Source organism: Rhinolophus ferrumequinum, chromosome 14 (genome assembly GCF_004115265.2).
Source record: "Rhinolophus ferrumequinum isolate MPI-CBG mRhiFer1 chromosome 14, mRhiFer1_v1.p, whole genome shotgun sequence".
Classification (NCBI taxonomy): Eukaryota; Metazoa; Chordata; class Mammalia; order Chiroptera; family Rhinolophidae; genus Rhinolophus; species Rhinolophus ferrumequinum.
The window spans coordinates 9,410,087-9,428,669 of NC_046297.1; the positions used below are offsets into that span (position 1 = coordinate 9,410,087).

General features: G+C 39.3%; 1 protein-coding gene across 1 annotated transcript in view; it reads right to left on the minus strand.

The window, feature by feature from the left end:
- Positions 1-11,215: 11,215 nt before the first annotated feature.
- KCNB2 (potassium voltage-gated channel subfamily B member 2) overlaps positions 11,216-18,583 on the minus strand; it is a 354,729-nt gene continuing 347,361 nt past the window's right edge. The window contains exon 3 of the mRNA XM_033125728.1: positions 11,216-15,069. Within this exon, the coding sequence (XP_032981619.1) occupies positions 12,913-15,069 (2,157 nt within the window). The 3' untranslated portion in view covers positions 11,216-12,912. The remainder of the gene's footprint in view (positions 15,070-18,583) is intronic.

The window sequence follows — 18,583 nt, forward strand, 5'->3', positions numbered from 1 at the left end:
TAATGGACACCGCCAGCACTTTATTAAACAGACAAAATGAAGAATTTTTCTTTGATGGAAAGGCAGCAAAGCAAAGCAAGAGCCAGCATTGGCCTAAATGGTCAGGTATCCAACCTCTATAACCAGGCTGCCTGGGTTCACATCCTGGCTTGACTAGCTGTGTGACCTTGGGCACGCTACTTAGTGTCTTTGTGCCTTACTTTGCTCTTCTGTAAGATGGGGATGATAATAATACTGGTATTTTGACGATTCAATGAACAACCATATGTACAGGACTTGGCACATGGTAAGTGCTATATAAGAGTTTGTTAAATAAAGAAGCCTCTCTCCTCACTATCTGTTAACCTTGGAGAGGCTGATTCACTTGGCAGTCTGTCTCACTGGCCAGGTGGCACTGGCTGTATAATTTGTGACCTAATGTAAAATACAAGGTTCCTTGCTCAAAATTTATTAATAATTTCAAGATGGCTACAGCAGGAATTAAATTAAGTATGGTGTTCCCCTAAGCACCTGTGCTTCTGTGTAACTGCACAGGCCACATAACCATGAAGCTGGCCCTGGGATCAGGAGTTAAGACTTGATTTACCCAACAAGGACTATCCTGGTGTTAGGAATGGCTTGGGGACACTATCTCAAAATTCTCTGATGATCTTATCCCAGAGTTTCAGCAAAGTGGTTTGCACTGAATTTTTAAAAAAATATAAAGCTAGTGACATCCATCCGTCCGTAGGCTGTCTGAAAGGATTCATTTGAAAAGGAGAGTACTTTGAATGGCAATGGATCCAACTTTAAGTTTTTCCAGACTTAGAAGTTTAATCCTACACTTCCTCCAAAAGCTACTTGTCTCAACAGTCAGAAATGAGGTGTTAGGAAACCATGGTTGTTGGGTGGCGGGCTTGGATGTCATGCTTGATGCAAAGTGGCTTCATGCAGAGAACTGAAATGACACAGATGATTCATTTACACATTTATTTTCTATCTTGCTTATTCTATCAGACTGGAATGGAGAACAATGCCAGCAATTTTACAGACATTTTGACATAAAGTAAACAAGTATTTGGATGTTGAACAATTGTACAGACTACTACATGCATTTAAGTATGCTGATTGGTGCAGAAATACTGAGTTGATCAGCAAAACTACTAATACAAAATCACATTTTCTTTTCATGGAGTTAAAATGCAGCCGATATGGGGACATCGATACAAACACCACTAAATGGGAGAGAAAGGCATTGTATTCATGGTGCAAGATGGACAGCTGAACACACATGGGTATGCTAACTCGTACCCTCTTTACAAAACCGAAATCAAAACATTTTGTTGGCAAATATAATGAAACAAAGCATGTTCAGGCAGATGAATGACACTGGACAAGACTTACCACTTATGAATAAGCGTTAGCTTCTAGTGAGGATTTATATTAAAAGTATTTCAACATAGTAAGTAAGATGAAACACTATGGCTGTCATGGGTATGGACAGGACAAGATAACGCAACTGAGAAATCTTAAAAAATAAAATACGGATTGTGCTTCTTTTCCCTTGCAGCATTCAGAGTATTCATAGAGTAGTATGAAAACCTTCGAAAACATGGAATTAATGAGAGCGAATGATGCTTCGTGTGACTGTACCTATAAATGTAACACCAGGTGTAACTTAGAAATAGGAAATTGTATTACTTACTGTATACAGCGGTTTTAAGGACTATTAATTTAACTTTTAAATTCTGATACTCTAGATTCCTTAGGCTTTAAAAATAGGTTTCGGTGTTTTTAATCTGAGAGATGTTAGGGACTTAATAGAAACTATTAAAATCTCTACAATTTGAGGAAAAAAATAGGTTGTATATCAACCTGTTTTATAGGGAAATCACCCGTGATTAGTCCCAGCAAGGCTTTTTATGTGCATTAATTACTCATAGTTTTATAGCTTCTCCATAGGTTTTCATAAAATTACTTTGTGAATCTTCACAGAGTTGTCCTGAGTTTACCAATAAGATTATAATTCTAACATTAAACATTGAATTAATGAGTTTTGGGAGTTAGGCATATTTATTGTTAATAATATACGACTCTAGTTAACCAAAAAGCAGTAGCTATTCAGGCTTCCCCTCCTAACCTACACACACTCCTGTCCGCATGCACACACCAACACATACGGTCTTCTCCAAAGCCAATCAACTTAAAAAATATCTACAGTATAAACGTCAGTTTCCCCCATTTAACTCATTTGGAGATTTGCCCTTCTCTGTGAGCTTCTCTTTTTTTCTTTCTCCTCCCACTCCCTTCATCTCCTAATTGACTCTCACCTCCATCCCCCAGTGCAGGCCTTTGAAGGTCTATATAGATTAATTCTGTAGATACTGAGGTTCAGTGTTTGGCGGCTAAAATGAAAATAATACCTACTCTTGACAACTGGACGTCACTAGATGGGTCACTTCTGAGGGATGGACATCCTTTGACTAGTGAAAAGAGCTACTATCAGGCGGGTAAGCCTTCACCACCATGCCCTCCTTGAATTTAACACACAGTAGTGGTGAGAGAAACCACTTAAGGCAGGTCTACACTGGCAATGGGAAATAATTTCAGCAACTGTCTGGGAATACCAATAGCTATTTCTCTTTAGTTTGTTAATAGGCAACATTTTTTAAACGGAATTACTTGACGTATTTAGACTATATGGATAGGACGTAGTGCTTTTTCTTACAAGCCTGCAAAGACAGTTAAAAAATACTACTTGAGTACTTATGGTAAACAGTGCACAGATGGAAAGGATTCAAACTGTGAGCCACTTTAACTAAAGGCGTTATTGCACTGCCTCAGACCTTTTTTGGGCTAGATGAGGAGTAAGCAGTTTACAGCCACGTTAGTACAACGGTCCATGTAAATGACAGTGTAACATAGTGTGTTGACACAATAAGATGAGACAGTCGCGCTGACAGCTTTTAAATGCAGCAGACATGGACAGTCAACATCGAATTGTTACATAAGCTACATAGAGACAGGTAATAAATACATTTAGTGAATTGGCCGGGCAGCATAATGCTTTATCTGAATACTGTCTACCAAGCTAGGAACTTTAATTTTGAGAAAATAGGTAGGAATACAGTATTTGTTAGGCTATAACTAAATAGTAATAGAATCTAAACTGCCATGCAATTATGCTTTAGAACATGGATTGCTTTTTAAAACATCATAATAAATTGACTGAAACCCCAAATATGTTATACTAAAGTTTTCATAAAACCACTGTGCAAAAACAACAACCGAAAAACCTTCAAATCTCCAAAACCCTTGTTAAAATTAAAGTCTTAATTTCAGTTTACTAGTGATAGATACCAGCTACTCTGAAGGTGAATTGTAGCATACCTTAGAAATTTGCAGATTCAATGGGAGAGCTTCCCAAAGTCAGTCTGTCTTTAATATTAGAGTTAGTTGCATTCCCTGGTTCCTCAGTGACACTCTGCTTTGCTTGGAGGAGCCGCATTCAATCAGTGTAAAGAGTCTACAGTGTGCTGCATTACACAGAGTTCTTGGTCACCACCCAGCTCTGACGCTCGCATAGGAAATAAGGGCACTATCTAAATTTGTGACCTGGTATTTTAAACAAATTGAAATAGAAAATGAGCTTCCTCCTCTACCTTTCTTAGTCAACAAGATTTTAACGTTAAAAACAAGTAAAACAAAAAGTCTCTGCCAAAGGCTGATGACAGTCTATACTTTAGATTGCAAAAACAAAACTTGATGATTTTTTTTTTTACACTGAAAGCTTTTATCCTCATTTTATAGTTTATTCTGGCAAATAGCCAATTATGGGAAATCTAGAACCAAATTTGGTTGTGAATTGCTTTATGAAATATATCCTTAGATTTATCCTGTTTCCCAGAAAATAAGACTGAGCCACCGGACAATCAGCTCTAATGTGTCTTTCGGAGCAAAAATTAATATAAGACCTGGTATTATATTATATTATATTATATTATATTATATTATATTATATTATATTATATTAAAGACCCAGTCATATATTATAGTACAATAAGACCGGGTATTATATTAATTTTTGCTCCAAAAGACGCATTAGAGCTGATTGTCCAACTAGGTCTTATTTTTGGGGAAACACGGTACAAATATTTAAAACATAAAGTTGGAACAGTATGTTGAATATTGACATAATGACTAAGTATGTTTAATTTTGTGGTAAGAAGGATGGCGTAAAAGACTCTTCAAATAGACAACACATCTAAAATCTTACTAATTGTAGGAAGCTGCTGTTTCGCTAGAAGAAATAGACATTTGTTTATTAAACATTAAAAATATATAAGCATTTGTCTATATAAACATTAGGTAAACAAACAAAGAAACCTCTGCATTGCTTAAGTTTTTATAGCATGTTATCTGTCCGAATAATGTCAGTCTCTTTTTAAAGCCACATGAGTTGAAGATACATATACATATAATTTAGCAAATACAATGCTCTCTATTTTAAGGTAACAGTGAGTGAAAACCTACATTTATACTCACGCACACATTTAGAATTTTCACTGTTTGGGAAGCCACAGAAAAATTTTAGAAGACTAAATAATTAGCACACAAATATGAGTTGAATGATTTCTTTTGGAATACTTTTAAAAAGAAAAAAATACTTATTTGCCAAGTATTATGCTAGGTGCTTTACTATGTATCATCTCATTTCATTTAGAAGTCTTTTAAAAAACACTCATTTATAGTAAAATGAGAAACATTAATTTCAAATGACCACCTAAAGATATTTTTTACTTGAAAGAATGTAAAAAAAAATCCTAATACAAATACGAATTATTTCTAATTGTATGTACAACAAAGTATAATTTTTCAATATGGCCTTCTTTCCACCTCTCATACCTTTTGCTAAAGTTTTATTTAAATCGCTATTATAGTTTTGGCCAAGAACCATATAAAAATTACTAGGGTAACAGCAGTTTTACTTGATCAAAATGTTTGTTACCATTGAATATTACTGATGGTTCACTTGCTCGTGTCCTTGATTTGACACCTGAAGCACTGTAATCAGGCAGACCCTTGGAAAGGATTGATGGTTGCTATTGCAGACAGGAGAGGAAGGAAAAATAGGGATGGGCAGGGTCTGAGATTTGATCTACAGCATCTGTTTCCAAACCAGGATGGCGAAACTTGAAAAGAAGGTGGAAAGGAGTGAGAAGGTAAGGCCACTTCCACAAATGGTTTCCATGGTACCCCACGGCACAGTAGGTAATGTTAATAAGTTATCTAATGATTTTGCTCTATAAACACATTTGCCCACTTATCCTCACTTCTTCAAACAAAGCAAAGCAAGCAGACACATGAGCAACAATATATAACAGAAACACTTTCAGATTGAAAGCAAGGTGGGAAGAGCAGACAGTCATTATGCAGTTAAATGTAAGGTTATTAAAAATGCCTCAGTGTGCTAATGGTACCTTATATTTGCTTAATAAACCTTTTTAATACATTCACTATTGAATTTTTAATGGTTTAATATCATACCTCTTTAAAATTGCATAAGTTTGAAACTTGGCTATTGTATGACAAATCTAGTATTTTATAACTTGCAGGTCTTTCTTTCTCTCTCTCTCTCTCTCTCTCTCTCTCTCTCTCTCTCTCCCTCTCTCTCTCCTTTCTTTCTTTGGCTTTGTAGGAAGAGCTTGCCAGTTTTTTAGTGAGATTTTCATAGTATATACATGTTTGTTAATTCTGGCAGTAGTGTTTTGTTGGATAAGTAATTTAGGTAATATTAGTACATATTACTTTCTGTATGTTTTCTTTACAAAAATCCTAATTTCAATTAAACATTATGACGTAAGTATAATTTGCAGGTTAAAATCAGAGCCTAACTCATATGCTGCAACTATGAATGTAAGAAGCAGCATTTTGGTTTAAAGATGGCAGAAACCTGGCTGTAAGAGAATTTCTGGCCAGCACCCACAGATGTCTTTTGGGAGCTTAGCGACCGTCTGTTTTTTTTTTTTTTTTTTACCAGGGTCAATTCAGGGGCATTTCAGGTTCTATTTTAATCTTTAGGTAGACTGGAGACTATGGGTTTTGGAGTTAATCACCCCAATAGCTTTGTTTTCAACAGGTCTGCGATTCTTAAAAGAAAAAAAAATCAGTATTTTGAGTTCTCTTCTAGCTTTCTGCTAATAGTAGAAAGTAGCATATACCGTGTTTCTAGAGTACAGACTAGGGGACTCTTAAATACTGAGCTAAACTTGTGATTTTGTTTTGATGGAGTCAGCAGGTAAGAATATTCTGAAAATTGCTACACACAGGGTAGCAACAGTTTTATCAGATATTTTGGAGTAAGAAAAAGAAAACTGAGAAATGACCACTGGAAAAAATGTCTAGGAGGTACTTGTGCTTCTGGCTCCATGTCCTCGTGACGGAAGGTGGAAAATAGTAGAGAACTTTTAAGTTCTTGTTTCCGCTTCCTGCAAATAAAGAATTCCACTTTCTCTCAGACTGACCACTAGAGGGCACTCAACATGGTCATAAAAAGAGGGATGGCAGGGGCTCCCGACATTCTTTCTGAATCTGGGCGTTGGCCTCTTGTTTGTTGCAACTATTTTGTGTCTGTTTCCCTGAGTCTTGATTTTGAAAGTCTATTTTTATTGTCTTGTGTGCCATCGCAAATCCTTTTTAGTTTGAAATAGAGCAAAAATAACGAGCAGCAACACTACTCGGCCACATCGTTTGCCTGCATTGCCCACAGTGGATGGGAGACAAACTACATGGCTCAGATTGGCATTAAGCGTTCACCAGAACAGCAGGTTGTGATGGCTTGTCACAGCATACAGGCGAGGATTTTAAAAAAATCAAACAAACACTGTTATAGAACTATAAAAACGATTATTTTCAACATCATTTTTGCTGGAATATTTCCTTTGGCTGAAGTGGGCAATCTCTACATTGAAATAAATGTTCACTAGATTCCAGACAGCTACTGTAATTTTAAACATGGATGTTTAGCAAGCTTATGTGGTAGTCATTCAGATTCTAAATTAGGAATGAAAATAAATCACTTGTGTCTGAGGATGAAAAATAGTGGATTATAGAAATTCTCAGACAACAAATTTAAATATAGTGTCATACTATTTCCAGCTCACTCTGTAGAATTGCATTTTACTTTGGAATATAATCTCTTTAAATATGAAATTAATTACTTCTGCTAGAATGTAAAATTGAGGAAATGAACTGTACATAAATTAATTTCTGGCACTTGGTAGACGGTAAATGTTTGTTGAGTGAAATATTTTATCACAGCAATCTTGAAGTATCTGTTAGATGATAAAAAATAATTTCTTCAGGAAAGAAATTCAAGTTGGAATTGTGGTCTCAACTGTAAATTTCATGTCAATAAAAAGTATTTAGTCTAAATGTTAAACGAGTATATACTTATATCTAATATTTGTCTGCTTAACAACATGTTTAATTTACTTACATATTTTTTAGTCTTTTTTCCCTTTTTTGGGGTATTTATATCCTTTGCTGGTCCTGGATTGTCTTATTATTAAACAGAACCCCCCACCTCCCTTTATATGTATATTTAAAGGTTAAAACCCTTTTAGATTTAATAAGAAAGAGATTATGCATTGACAATGGTAAATAAAAATTTATGCAATTAAGTCAGACTGTTTTCAAAAGGCAAGTAGATGAAATGGTTACTGAAACCACTAAAAGATAGCATTATATTACAGTAAGCACTAACTTTAATAATATAAAATGTTCACCAAGATTCTGGAGGTGGGATCTTTCCTCTTTCTTATTAATGATGGACCTTTGAATGTTCCCATTTTTTTTTTTTTACTTAGATTTTGTAGAGTCTTCCTCCCTTTCTCCCTTCCTCTCTTCCTCCCTCTCTCCCTCCTTCCCTCCCTCCTCTCACTCTCTCTCTTCCAGTTCTGCTTGGGTGAGGACCATGGAAATGGAAAACTAACCAACATATTTTCAAATTCACACGGACCTAGTGAATAAATCCCTTGAGTTAAGCTAAATAATTTTTGGATACCGAATTTTATATATCTTCCATTTAGAAATTCAGAGGATTAAACAGAAATTAGTGATCCATTGCTAAAATGTTGCCTATGGACAATAGAAAGTAAGAAAAAAACCATGAAAATGCATTGTTTTTAACCACATAACCATCAACACACTATTAAAATATAAAGTTTGTTATAAATTTTCACTGGTACTAAAATTTTGCTCTAGTTATTACTTATAGACTATTACCAGCTATTTGACAAGCAACATATCTTAATTGAAAAAAATTTCAATTTATCAGATAATAACGAAAGACAACACATAACCTCACTCAGTCAGACTAACAATTTGTTATCTCAAACATAAATCTAAACTGTTTCAAAAATAATTAGGGATCAGACTTCCATATATACCATCCATCTTTTTCTTAGGAAAATAGCTCGTTGGAAAAACATTTCACTTATTCCTGTCATATGCTTCCCTGGCTTGATAATTGAGTGATTTTTCTATACTCAGAAGAGACATCTTTCAGTAACCCGAATTGTTCCTTAGGCTGGTTTTAAGTGGGCCAGGCAGTAAGGTCCATGACACTGGGTTTGTACCCTACCACCAAGCTTAGTGCTTTCTATAGAATATAGGGGTGCTCACCTCCTATTTACTGAATGAATAAATAGCTAAATGACAGTGAAATTCAATTGCACAATATTTTGACTGGAGTGTAGTCTACTTGTTTTCGTTTCAGAAAATCAAGCGGCTCCCTTCAGCCCTCTGCCTCATGTGTGTGTCGCGTCACATCAGGAGTTACAAATTCTTTTCCTTAACCCATGGATGTGTATCTTATGACCAGAAATCTAAATTGGCAAACACGTATGTGCTAAAGATGCATTCCTCTTCAGCCATTACCATTTGGTCTGATCCACTGCTGCTTTAAACAAACTGCTTGACGATAAATGCCCCTCCAGTTTTATTGACGAAATTTCAGATATTAACAGAAAAAACAAAACCAAACCCTAACTAAACACACTGTGGTATATTGGAATGCCAGACTTGAAGCCAGATGACATAGAGGAGGCAAGGTTCCACTATTTGTCAGTGACCTTTGTGAACTTGAACAAAACAGATACCGAAACCTCTCTGGTTCTTCACTGATAAATAATCCGTAGTTCAGACGGCTGTTTTGAGGAGTACGTGCAACAAGAGACTACAAAGTACTCCACATACATAAGGCGCTTTTATTTTTTCTATTCAAATTCCAAGAGACAATAGTTGAATTATTGACTTTCCTCAGCATGTGTCTACTTGAGAGTGAGACTGTTTTGCAAGGGAATTAGTGGAAACGGACTTGGCCCATTTTCTCTGTGTTACCAAACCGAGTCATACCACGTTTCCCCAAAAATAAGACCTAGCTGGACAATCAGCTCTAATGCTTTTTTTGGAGCAAAAAATTAATATAAGACCCGGTCTTATTTTACAATAATATAAGACCGGGTCTTATATAACATAATGTAATATAAGACCCGGTCTTATATTAATTTTTGCTCCAAAAGACGCATTAGAGCTGATTGTCCAGCTAGGTCTTATTTTCGGGGAAACACGGTATCAGGGTGGTGCTTGATCTAAATGGTTGCTTCAGAAGAGTTGTTTGTGCCAAAGTGGACAAATTTTTAGTGAAAACGTTTAAAGACTAATGAGGTCGACTCCAGGGAATCACAGGCCACTCTTTGTAATCCAACCTAAGACACTTAGCCACACACCCATTTCGTCCTTTTATGATCGATCTCAATCTTTGAGCGAAAACAATCTTGTGGCAGTTTGCACCGATTGTTAAACTAGCTAGACTAATCCAATTCACCATCATTTTGAGTTCATTCAGTCTTCACTCATTCACATGTGTCCCTGGTCACCAATGTAAGTACCAATGAGTACGCCCTCCCAACAGCAGAAACCTTCGGCGCCCTACACGGATTGTTCCTGCCATTCATGCAGCGCTTCTCAAACTGGGGATACGTTTTCCAGGGGGCAAAGGAAGAGGTATTTGATGTTATAGGAGTAGCAATTTTACTAGTTGATAAGTAATATAAAAACATTTCTTTTATACTGAAACATATGCTATGGAGCAAAATGCAGCTTTTACACGAATTGTTAATGTAAAACATAAGACTTTAAAAGAATTCCGTGCCTGGTACACTCCCAGACCATTCCAGGCATTCACATTCATTGACCAGGTTTAGGAGGCCTGCACAAGTGCATTCTGGGAGCCCTCAGTTCCCTAACTGCCTTTCTATAAACACCTGAAGTCAAAGTGTTTTTTAGAGGAGCATTTTTCTTTTTCCTAGCTGAAGATTTTTGGCTCAGATGGGCTACAAACTGAAGATTGAGCTTTCTCTTCGGATATTCTTGAAAATTCTTTAAAACTTATATTAAAGGGGAAAAAGTTTTCAAGAAGAACGCTCTTCCGTAAGGGAATATCTAGGATTCGTTATCTAAGATTTCTAATATTAAGCATTCTGGAGCAGGGTTCTCAGAAGAAAGCCTAATGGACATAATGAAAGGTGGGCCTTAGTGAATTGTCAGGGCAATAAGAAAAGTCCACTTGTACAGATAGATTAATTAAAATAAAATTGAGATTCAACGATATGGAGACATTAGAAAATAATTGCTTCATGGGACCATGATGTAAAGAAAATGATTTTCATAACTTACTTGCTATTCATTTAACAGCAGATATACCTGTTTGACTTGAAAAACAATGTATAGAAAATTCACATGCTCTTGATTTACAAAAACTGGTCCACATTTAGTTTTAGACACTGAAATAAGTATGAGTAATGTAAATATATGAGTAATGTAAATATCAGCGATAATGAACATAAACTCTTAACGGTTTTATGTTTTGAAACAAATGTGAAAACCATTCAGAAATTCTAAGCACGGTGAAAAAGAGATATTTAAAATTACTTTTAGCATTAGGGCTGCCTGAATTTTAACTAAGATCAAGACTTGTTTTCTTATCTGAGATATAATGACCAGATTCTGTTAATAAAGACATGTTTTTCCTTAAGTTAACTTGATTCTAAATATTTGGGTTGTCTTTTTCCAGTGTTATTTTTTTTAAATTTAAAAAATAGCATAATATTTAGAATTTTCTTCTCTTTAAATAAAAAGTTGTGCTTTGAATTTGGCCCAGAATTTTCCCTACTATTTCCCGGGAACACACACACACACACACACACACACACACACACAAAACACATTATGCTGAGGCAAAACTTGGACATTCCTGAGAGACCAAGGACTCATATTAATTTGAAGGCTTAAAGGAGCTGAGAAATAACTTTCTTTTGGTTTTTGTTGGGGCAAAACGGAGACTCAGAGAGGTTTTCGAGGCTCGTCCCAGATCGCACAACTGATAGTTGCCTCTCTGGAGCCAGCACCTTGATTTCCTGTGAAGCAAAGTAGATTCAAAGGACCTGGGTTCTAGCACTGACCTTACTAGTAGGGCAACCACCAGCAGAGTGCCCTAACTTCTCTGGGTTTCACTGTTTTCCGTAGAAAATTCTGGAAGTGGTTTCGACTAGGGTAGTCCTGACCTTGCAAATGTGAGGGGATGTTTCCAGTTGCTGCAATTACTGGAGGGTGCTGCTGGCATCTGTGGCCCTCCCAAAGTGGCAGTGTCCCCTCCCCACATTGGGAAATACCACAAGACCCATTACCACGTCAGGGTGCTTTTTATGGTAATTCATTTCCAAACTGAACTCTATCTATGAGGGGGTGTGGCAGTCTCAATTAAATAGCTCTGCTTTTAGTTTGTTAAAAGTCCCTTTTTGGAATTCCCATTTCCTCATGCATATCTGTATTTTATCTTCAGACCTTTGGATAGGGTTATGTCGGATACAAGTGGAAAATACAGTCGTCTTTAGATAGCCAACATACAATTAAAAAAAAAACCCAAAACAACAAAAACACCAAAACTCATTTCCAAATGTGGAGTGCCACTAAAACAAAAGTTTAGCTGTATGATGTAACCCTTGAAATATTTTTCAGATTTTTCAAAAATGCAATCCTGTAACAGTCTGTGGCAGGATATATACTTGATTGGCAACATTTCAAGCTTCAATTCCAAATTTTTGGATATCTGGTCATTAAATCTTGCCTATTTTCATGATTTGTAAAGTAAAACCACAAATGCCGTAACTAAGCAGGAGCCAAAAAGAAAAATGCGCCCTATGAATTTTATCACAAGTAAATAAAAAATACTGTATTCCTTGAAACAAATGTACTTAGAAGAGCTTTAGAATCCAAAGCAAGATATGAGAGATGGTTTAGGAAGAGGTTGCAATTTTGCAACACGAAGTCTGTGCAATTCCTCTAGACAGTAGCTGTGAAGGAAGAACCTGTGTGTTAGAAAACTGGTTTCCACTGGGTTCATGACACTTTTGCATCCCTGGCCTCATTATGTACAAAGGGAGGCATTTTGCAAGCTCAGAGCATCTTGCTCCTCGCAATTATGAACGCGTGCAATGACATTTCATCCTTTCATGTACAAATTCTAAAATTCATTGTAACCGAAACGTTGAAAATCTGCCTACAATTTGGAATGAAAGGATAAAAAATGTCAGACATTGCCGAATACTGTTTCCTGACAGCTCTCTTTATTTGTTCACTGTTCTTCAGTCATTTTTGTTTGTTTGTTACAAAATGCAGTCTTGACTCTTTATTTAAACAGTCCTTAAAGGAAACTGTTCATGCCATGCAAAAATAACATTTTATGCACTTTTTTGGGGGAGGGGGCCGGGGGAGGGAGCGTCCCACTTTTTAGTTCGCAGGCATTATTAACCGCATGTTTAAGAAACAAGTTCTTTTATTTTTTTTTTATTTTATTGCTTTTCTAACTAGTCACATGCTGGTTTCACGTGTGGGACAGTAACCTGTGTCTCCTGGGTTGGAATGAATTTCTGGGGCAAACAAGTGGTTTTCCATCTTGTACCCTTCTTGACTACTGTCCTTTTTCACTTCAGCCACAGCATGGCAAGGGTCTTGCCTACAGTTGTGACTTGTGTCCTGGGGTGGGGAAGAGCCCACACAGCCTTCTTCTCTTAAAGGGTCTCTTCCATCACTAGGCTTCTCTGCCAAGCAGTTTGGGCTGGAGTCTGCCTGCTTGTCCTGCCTCGTCCCGTGCAGCTCTAAGAAGTCATAGTCTTCGCCAGTGTCTATCTCAGTGAAGCTCCTCCTCTCTCTTGATGAGAAAGGAAAGAGTTTCTGCTTGGGAAACCGAGGGGTCGGCCCTTTGGAAGGTCCCTGACAAGGTGTGGAAACCTCAGCGCCTAGCAAGGGTCTGTCCCCCTGCGGGGGGTTTTCTTCTAACAGGATGGTGCTGATGAGCGGCGGGGTGGTGAGCGAAAAGTCAGCGGTGGTGACCGGCAGTGGCCTGGCCGTGCTGGGCGGGGTCTGCGGGGCGCTGCCCCTGTTTTCCTTGAAGTTCACTTTGAGCGACCTGGATTTCAGCGGGTTGCTGCCTTTCAGCGAGCTCTTGGGGCTCTCCGAGGTGCCCTCGGACGGCGCGGGGCCGTGGAACCCACTCTGGGAACCGCTGGAGTCGCGGTTCCCAGTTCCATCCACGGGAGAATATTCCAGGGTGGCCTCCCGGCCCACGGGCCCTTTCTCTCTGGTGAGCGTTAGAAAAGGGGGGCCCCTGGCTCTCTGATGCTCCTCTGTCCCGGTGAGATCCGGGGGGAACTTCATCTGCAAGTGGGAAGCGGAGGGGGGCGGCAGGGGCGATCGGTCCGTCTCGGTGAAGTCGGTGGCGCAGCTGGTGAAGCTGTCAATGCTGGACGTACTTTTCATGTCCACGATGACCTCGGTCTGCCCCGCGGCCAGGTGCTGCTGCGGGCACACCACTTCCTCCATTTCGATCTCTTCTTCGTAGGCGCAGGGCCGCGCCGGGGGCTCGGGGCCGTCCGGGCTCGCGTGCGCGCGCGGCTGCGTCTTGGTGATCTCGTTGTACAGCATCTCCAGTTTCTGCGCGCTCAGGTGCTGCGGGCTGGACGAAGACGTGTTGTTCAGCTGCTCGTGGGAGTCCTTCTGGCTGACCTCCTGGTACTTATTCTCGTAAGACTTGTTGGAGCTCGTCTCGGACAGAGCCTTCCTGGCCCACTTCCACCGGCTGGGTGACAGGTGATTGTCGTCCGCCGAGGCCTTGGCGTTGGCGGGCTCTCCTGCCTTCTCCACAGCTACGTCGATCAGCTCCATACTTCGAGCGAAGGCGTCTTTCAAGTTCATGGAAACGATGCTTCCGTTCCTTTTGGCCCTCTCAAGAGCCTCTCGCCTTTTAATCGCCTTCTCCTGGCGTTTCTGCTCCTTGTAAAACTCAGAAAAATTGTTCACAATGATTGGGATGGGAAGGGCAATCACCAGAACCCCGGCGATACAGCAGAGGCCTCCCACGATTTTCCCTAGTAGCGTTTTGGGGTAGATGTCACCGTAGCCTACTGTGGTCATGGTGATGGTGGCCCACCAAAACGAGGCCGGGATGCTGGTGAACTTAGTAGCGTCCTCATCCTTCTCCGCAAAAAATACCAGGCTGGAAAATATCATTATCCCCATGGCCAAAAACAGTATCAACAAGCCCAGTTCATTGTAACTACGCCGGAGGGTGAAACCCAGGGACTGCAGGCCGGTCGAATGTCTGGCGAGTTTCAGGATCCGGAGGATACGCATGATGCGAAAGATCTGGACCACGCGCCGCACGTTCTGGAACTGCAGCACGCTCTTGTTGGACTCGGTGAGGAAGATGGTGACGTAATAGGGCAGGATGGCCAGCAAGTCAATCACATTGAGCGGGCCTTTGAAGAACTTCCATTTATTTGGTGAGGACAGGAAGCGTAGAAGGTACTCCATGGTAAACCAAGCAATGCACACCGCCTCCACGTGTGCCAGCTGGGGGTTGTCGTTGGCTTGCCCGAATTCATCCGTTTCCTGCAGCTCCGGGAGGGTGTTGAGAGACAGGGCTATGGTGGAGAGCACGATGAACAGGATGGACACGATGGCCAAGATCTGGAAAAGAGAAGAAAGCCCGAGTGAGCAAACCCTCTTGGTTGCTTGGTGACATATGGATTCACTGTTCTTCAAAGGATGGCTCAAAGATATTCCAAGAAGGAAACTTTACAACCCCAAGTTCCCCAACGCATACAAATACATTCACTTTTTACAAGTTCATTGCACTTAGAAGCCTAATGTAGTGTACACTTAAATCCTAGGGCCTAGGCGATTGGCAAAGGATCAGTTTTTCCCCTCCTCACCCATTGGTCGTAGGCACATTTGTATGAGGAACCACCATCTGGAGTAGTTGTGGGGGAGTCATCATCTCTACTCTCTTAGTTATCTGTAGTTTTCCTCTCGTAACCACCTGGTTTGTATTTCCGTAAGTGAATCACCATACATGCTACATAAGCGAGACGGAATCCATGATGTCTAGAAGTTTTATTCTACCTCTAAAAACACGAATGCAGACCCACACGTGGAGCAATGACATGGCACTCAGTACAGCAATGCTTCTTACAGAACAAATACTATTTCTGCGGTAAGCAGCGATGGTGGGACTGAGTCCGCGGAGCCTGCGTCCTGGGATATGGGGACCTCTGGCCAGTCTCACATGGGGAAGGAAGGTGATGCGCCAACTGCAGTCAGCCAAGGAGGGTTTCGTAAAGAAGAGCTTGAAGACTGTCCGTGGCGATCCTGGTGCAGGGCAGACATTTCAGGCGGAGAACAGCAGCCTGATGTCAGACGTCGATGCAAGGGTAAGGATTCAATATGCAGGAAGAAGAGGGTTAAGAGACTGGATTTTAGAGTCAGACATTCTGAGCTCTGAGTCTGACTCTATTGCTTACTGTGTGATCTTGGAGGAGTTACTTAACCTCTCTGTGTCTGTGTTGACAAATCTATCGTATGAAGACAACAATCATCGTTATTTCATGGTTGTTGTGAGGATTACGTGGCTCACAGACATGCTAAATACATGAAAGGTACTTCTATTATGAGAGGCTGAAATGCACAGGACCTCAGTCTTGAAAGATGAAAGTCAAGAACAGGTATGTGGGAAACCTGTATAACAGGTAAGATATAGACAGCCCACGTCCATATCTCCTCATCGTAACCCAGAGTTCCAGGTTGATGAGGCAAAACATGAAGATTAAGGTTGGAGGGCAGCGGAAGGAAGCACTTCTTTACTCAGTAAAGACTGTGCATCTGAAGTGCGCAATTCTTGGTGAAGTAGGAAACCTGAAACCTCTTATCTACGTTGGGTCTGGCTGGTTTCTTCTGACCTTTGTCAGTGACCATGGCAGGTATCACTGGTCTGAGTTATTATTTGTAGCACTGTGAAAAATATCATGATAGTGACTTTAATTCAAAGATTCAGCATCAAGTACACATTTCAAAATACAATGATGAAACATCTTGAGGCCACACAGTTCAGTAAATATCAGGCTATGAAAAATTAGTTTATCTCTAGTTGACATCAGGACTTCTGAACATCTTCTCTCTTGTTCTTTCTCCCTCTTCTCTTTATCCTAAGTTTCTCTGTTTCTGGGTTATTCTTCTTACCCTTTCTCTTTTCTCCTCTTAGGCCTCCTTTATACCTTTCATTGGTTTTTTTTTCCAGCTCTCCTTTCTTCTTAAATTGCTACAAAGTAAAACCATGGTATAATATATTTCAGAATGTGTTGCAGATATTAAATAAAGATCTATGGTTCCTTAAGTTAAAGGACAGCATTTAATTACTAGTTGTTTCATTTTTTTTTTTCCTTAAAGCAAAGTACTTTTGACTTGAGTACACTTCAAAATTTCCTTTAAAAATTGTGGATCAATGAATCACAATGAAGGTTCTCTTCACCTACTCTAAGAGATTATAAAAGCTAAAGTTAGAAATCCCCTCGAGAAGGTTTAGGTAAACCCATGGAAAATGGATTCAGAGAGTTTATTAAGGGCAAGTTGGGAATACTCACTGTGAATCTTTACCCACAGAGGTCAATGGCAAGGTCAGTGACATTTACAATATTCTGTCACTAAACTATTCCTTAGGAAACATTGGTCAGATCCCATCCTCTCTTAAGCTCTTACTGTAAGGAATTACGCCCCTCTCTATTTTCTAGGAGGCCACACTGTAGCTAACATACCTGTGGGCATTTTAAGTACTGGGATTTTGCCATCATTCTTGCATTGATGACCATATTCTAGATTTTCCTTATCTTCTTATCTGTTCACCTGCCTATTTTGGATGCATTTTACCGATGCACCGAAGAGCAAGGAGAAAAGCAGAACTACAAATGGAACCGTTCTATTATCTTCCAGCCTTCTGGACAAAGAATGAAGTGGAACGTCCAAGGCGGACCTTCAGTTTTCCATGATTCTTCAATGACAGATAGATTGTTGGTCATTTTATTTCGGTAGCTCTTTTGGGGAAATAATGAAACATTGCATTATGAATGCAGTTTATGGTCCAGTTGATGGCAGCTTAACAAATATGGCTACTTTTAACACCTGAAAATTTAGGTGTTAACTTTGGAGCACGTTCTTGAAGAAAGAGTTACTAGAGAAAAAAACCAAACACTCAAGTCCTTAGGGACCCTACATCATGTTCAAGAAACCATAAGGTATTGAAGTGTGTTACTTTCTGTCTCATGTTCAAATTCAAGCTGTCAAAACCCATTTGCTCTCAATGTAAATAAATGGCTTATTTTAACTGTCTTGTGAAACTTGGCGTTCTCCCAGAAAGATAACCCTCTAGACAGAATATTCAATATATACCAAGGATGATGTGTGATGCAATAAGCCAAATGCGAGTTTATTGTCTTATTGTACTTTTTTTTTAACACAGTAAATATAACAAATGTGCAATTTTGCTCAAAGCTACAGGATAAACTTCTAAACATGGAAATTTACTTTAGTACAGTGAACCCTTACGGCAGTCAGGTATTGCTTTGTTTATTATAACTATGCACAAGTTAGGTTTTCAATCATTTCACCTCCAATGGCTGGCCTCCAAAACTGGCTTTCTCTCAGCTCTAGCAAATAGACTTATGTTTGTACATGGCAAATGAGGCAGCAATTCCAAACAATTATCTTCGTGATACTGGTCAACTCCCTTGGTGAGCTGGATTACGTCATCTCCAAGGTTCCTTTCACCTCTAACATTTGGTGCTTCTCTTTTCTAAACAAAAACGTTTTGCTAATTCCAGTCATGTCTGCAAACCAAACCCAGGACAAGTCACAAGTGGTCCTGTTATTTTGGTCGAACTGCCAAAACACAATTTTGTTGCTTAAGAAACAAAAAATTCAAATGAGAAGGCTTTGAAAAATATCTCACTCTATGTTCCCAGCGTTTAGTTACTGGAAAGAGACATTCTTTCTGGACAAAACTTTTCTTCCCTTTTGAATTGCCTAGTAATGATTTTAATTCTTCATGGGGACATAGACATTCATGGATGACGTGGGGTTAAGAACAGGGCCCCAGAACTTGTAATAAAAGTTGGCTGCATTGATTTTTGCCTCAATTTACCAACTCTTCAAT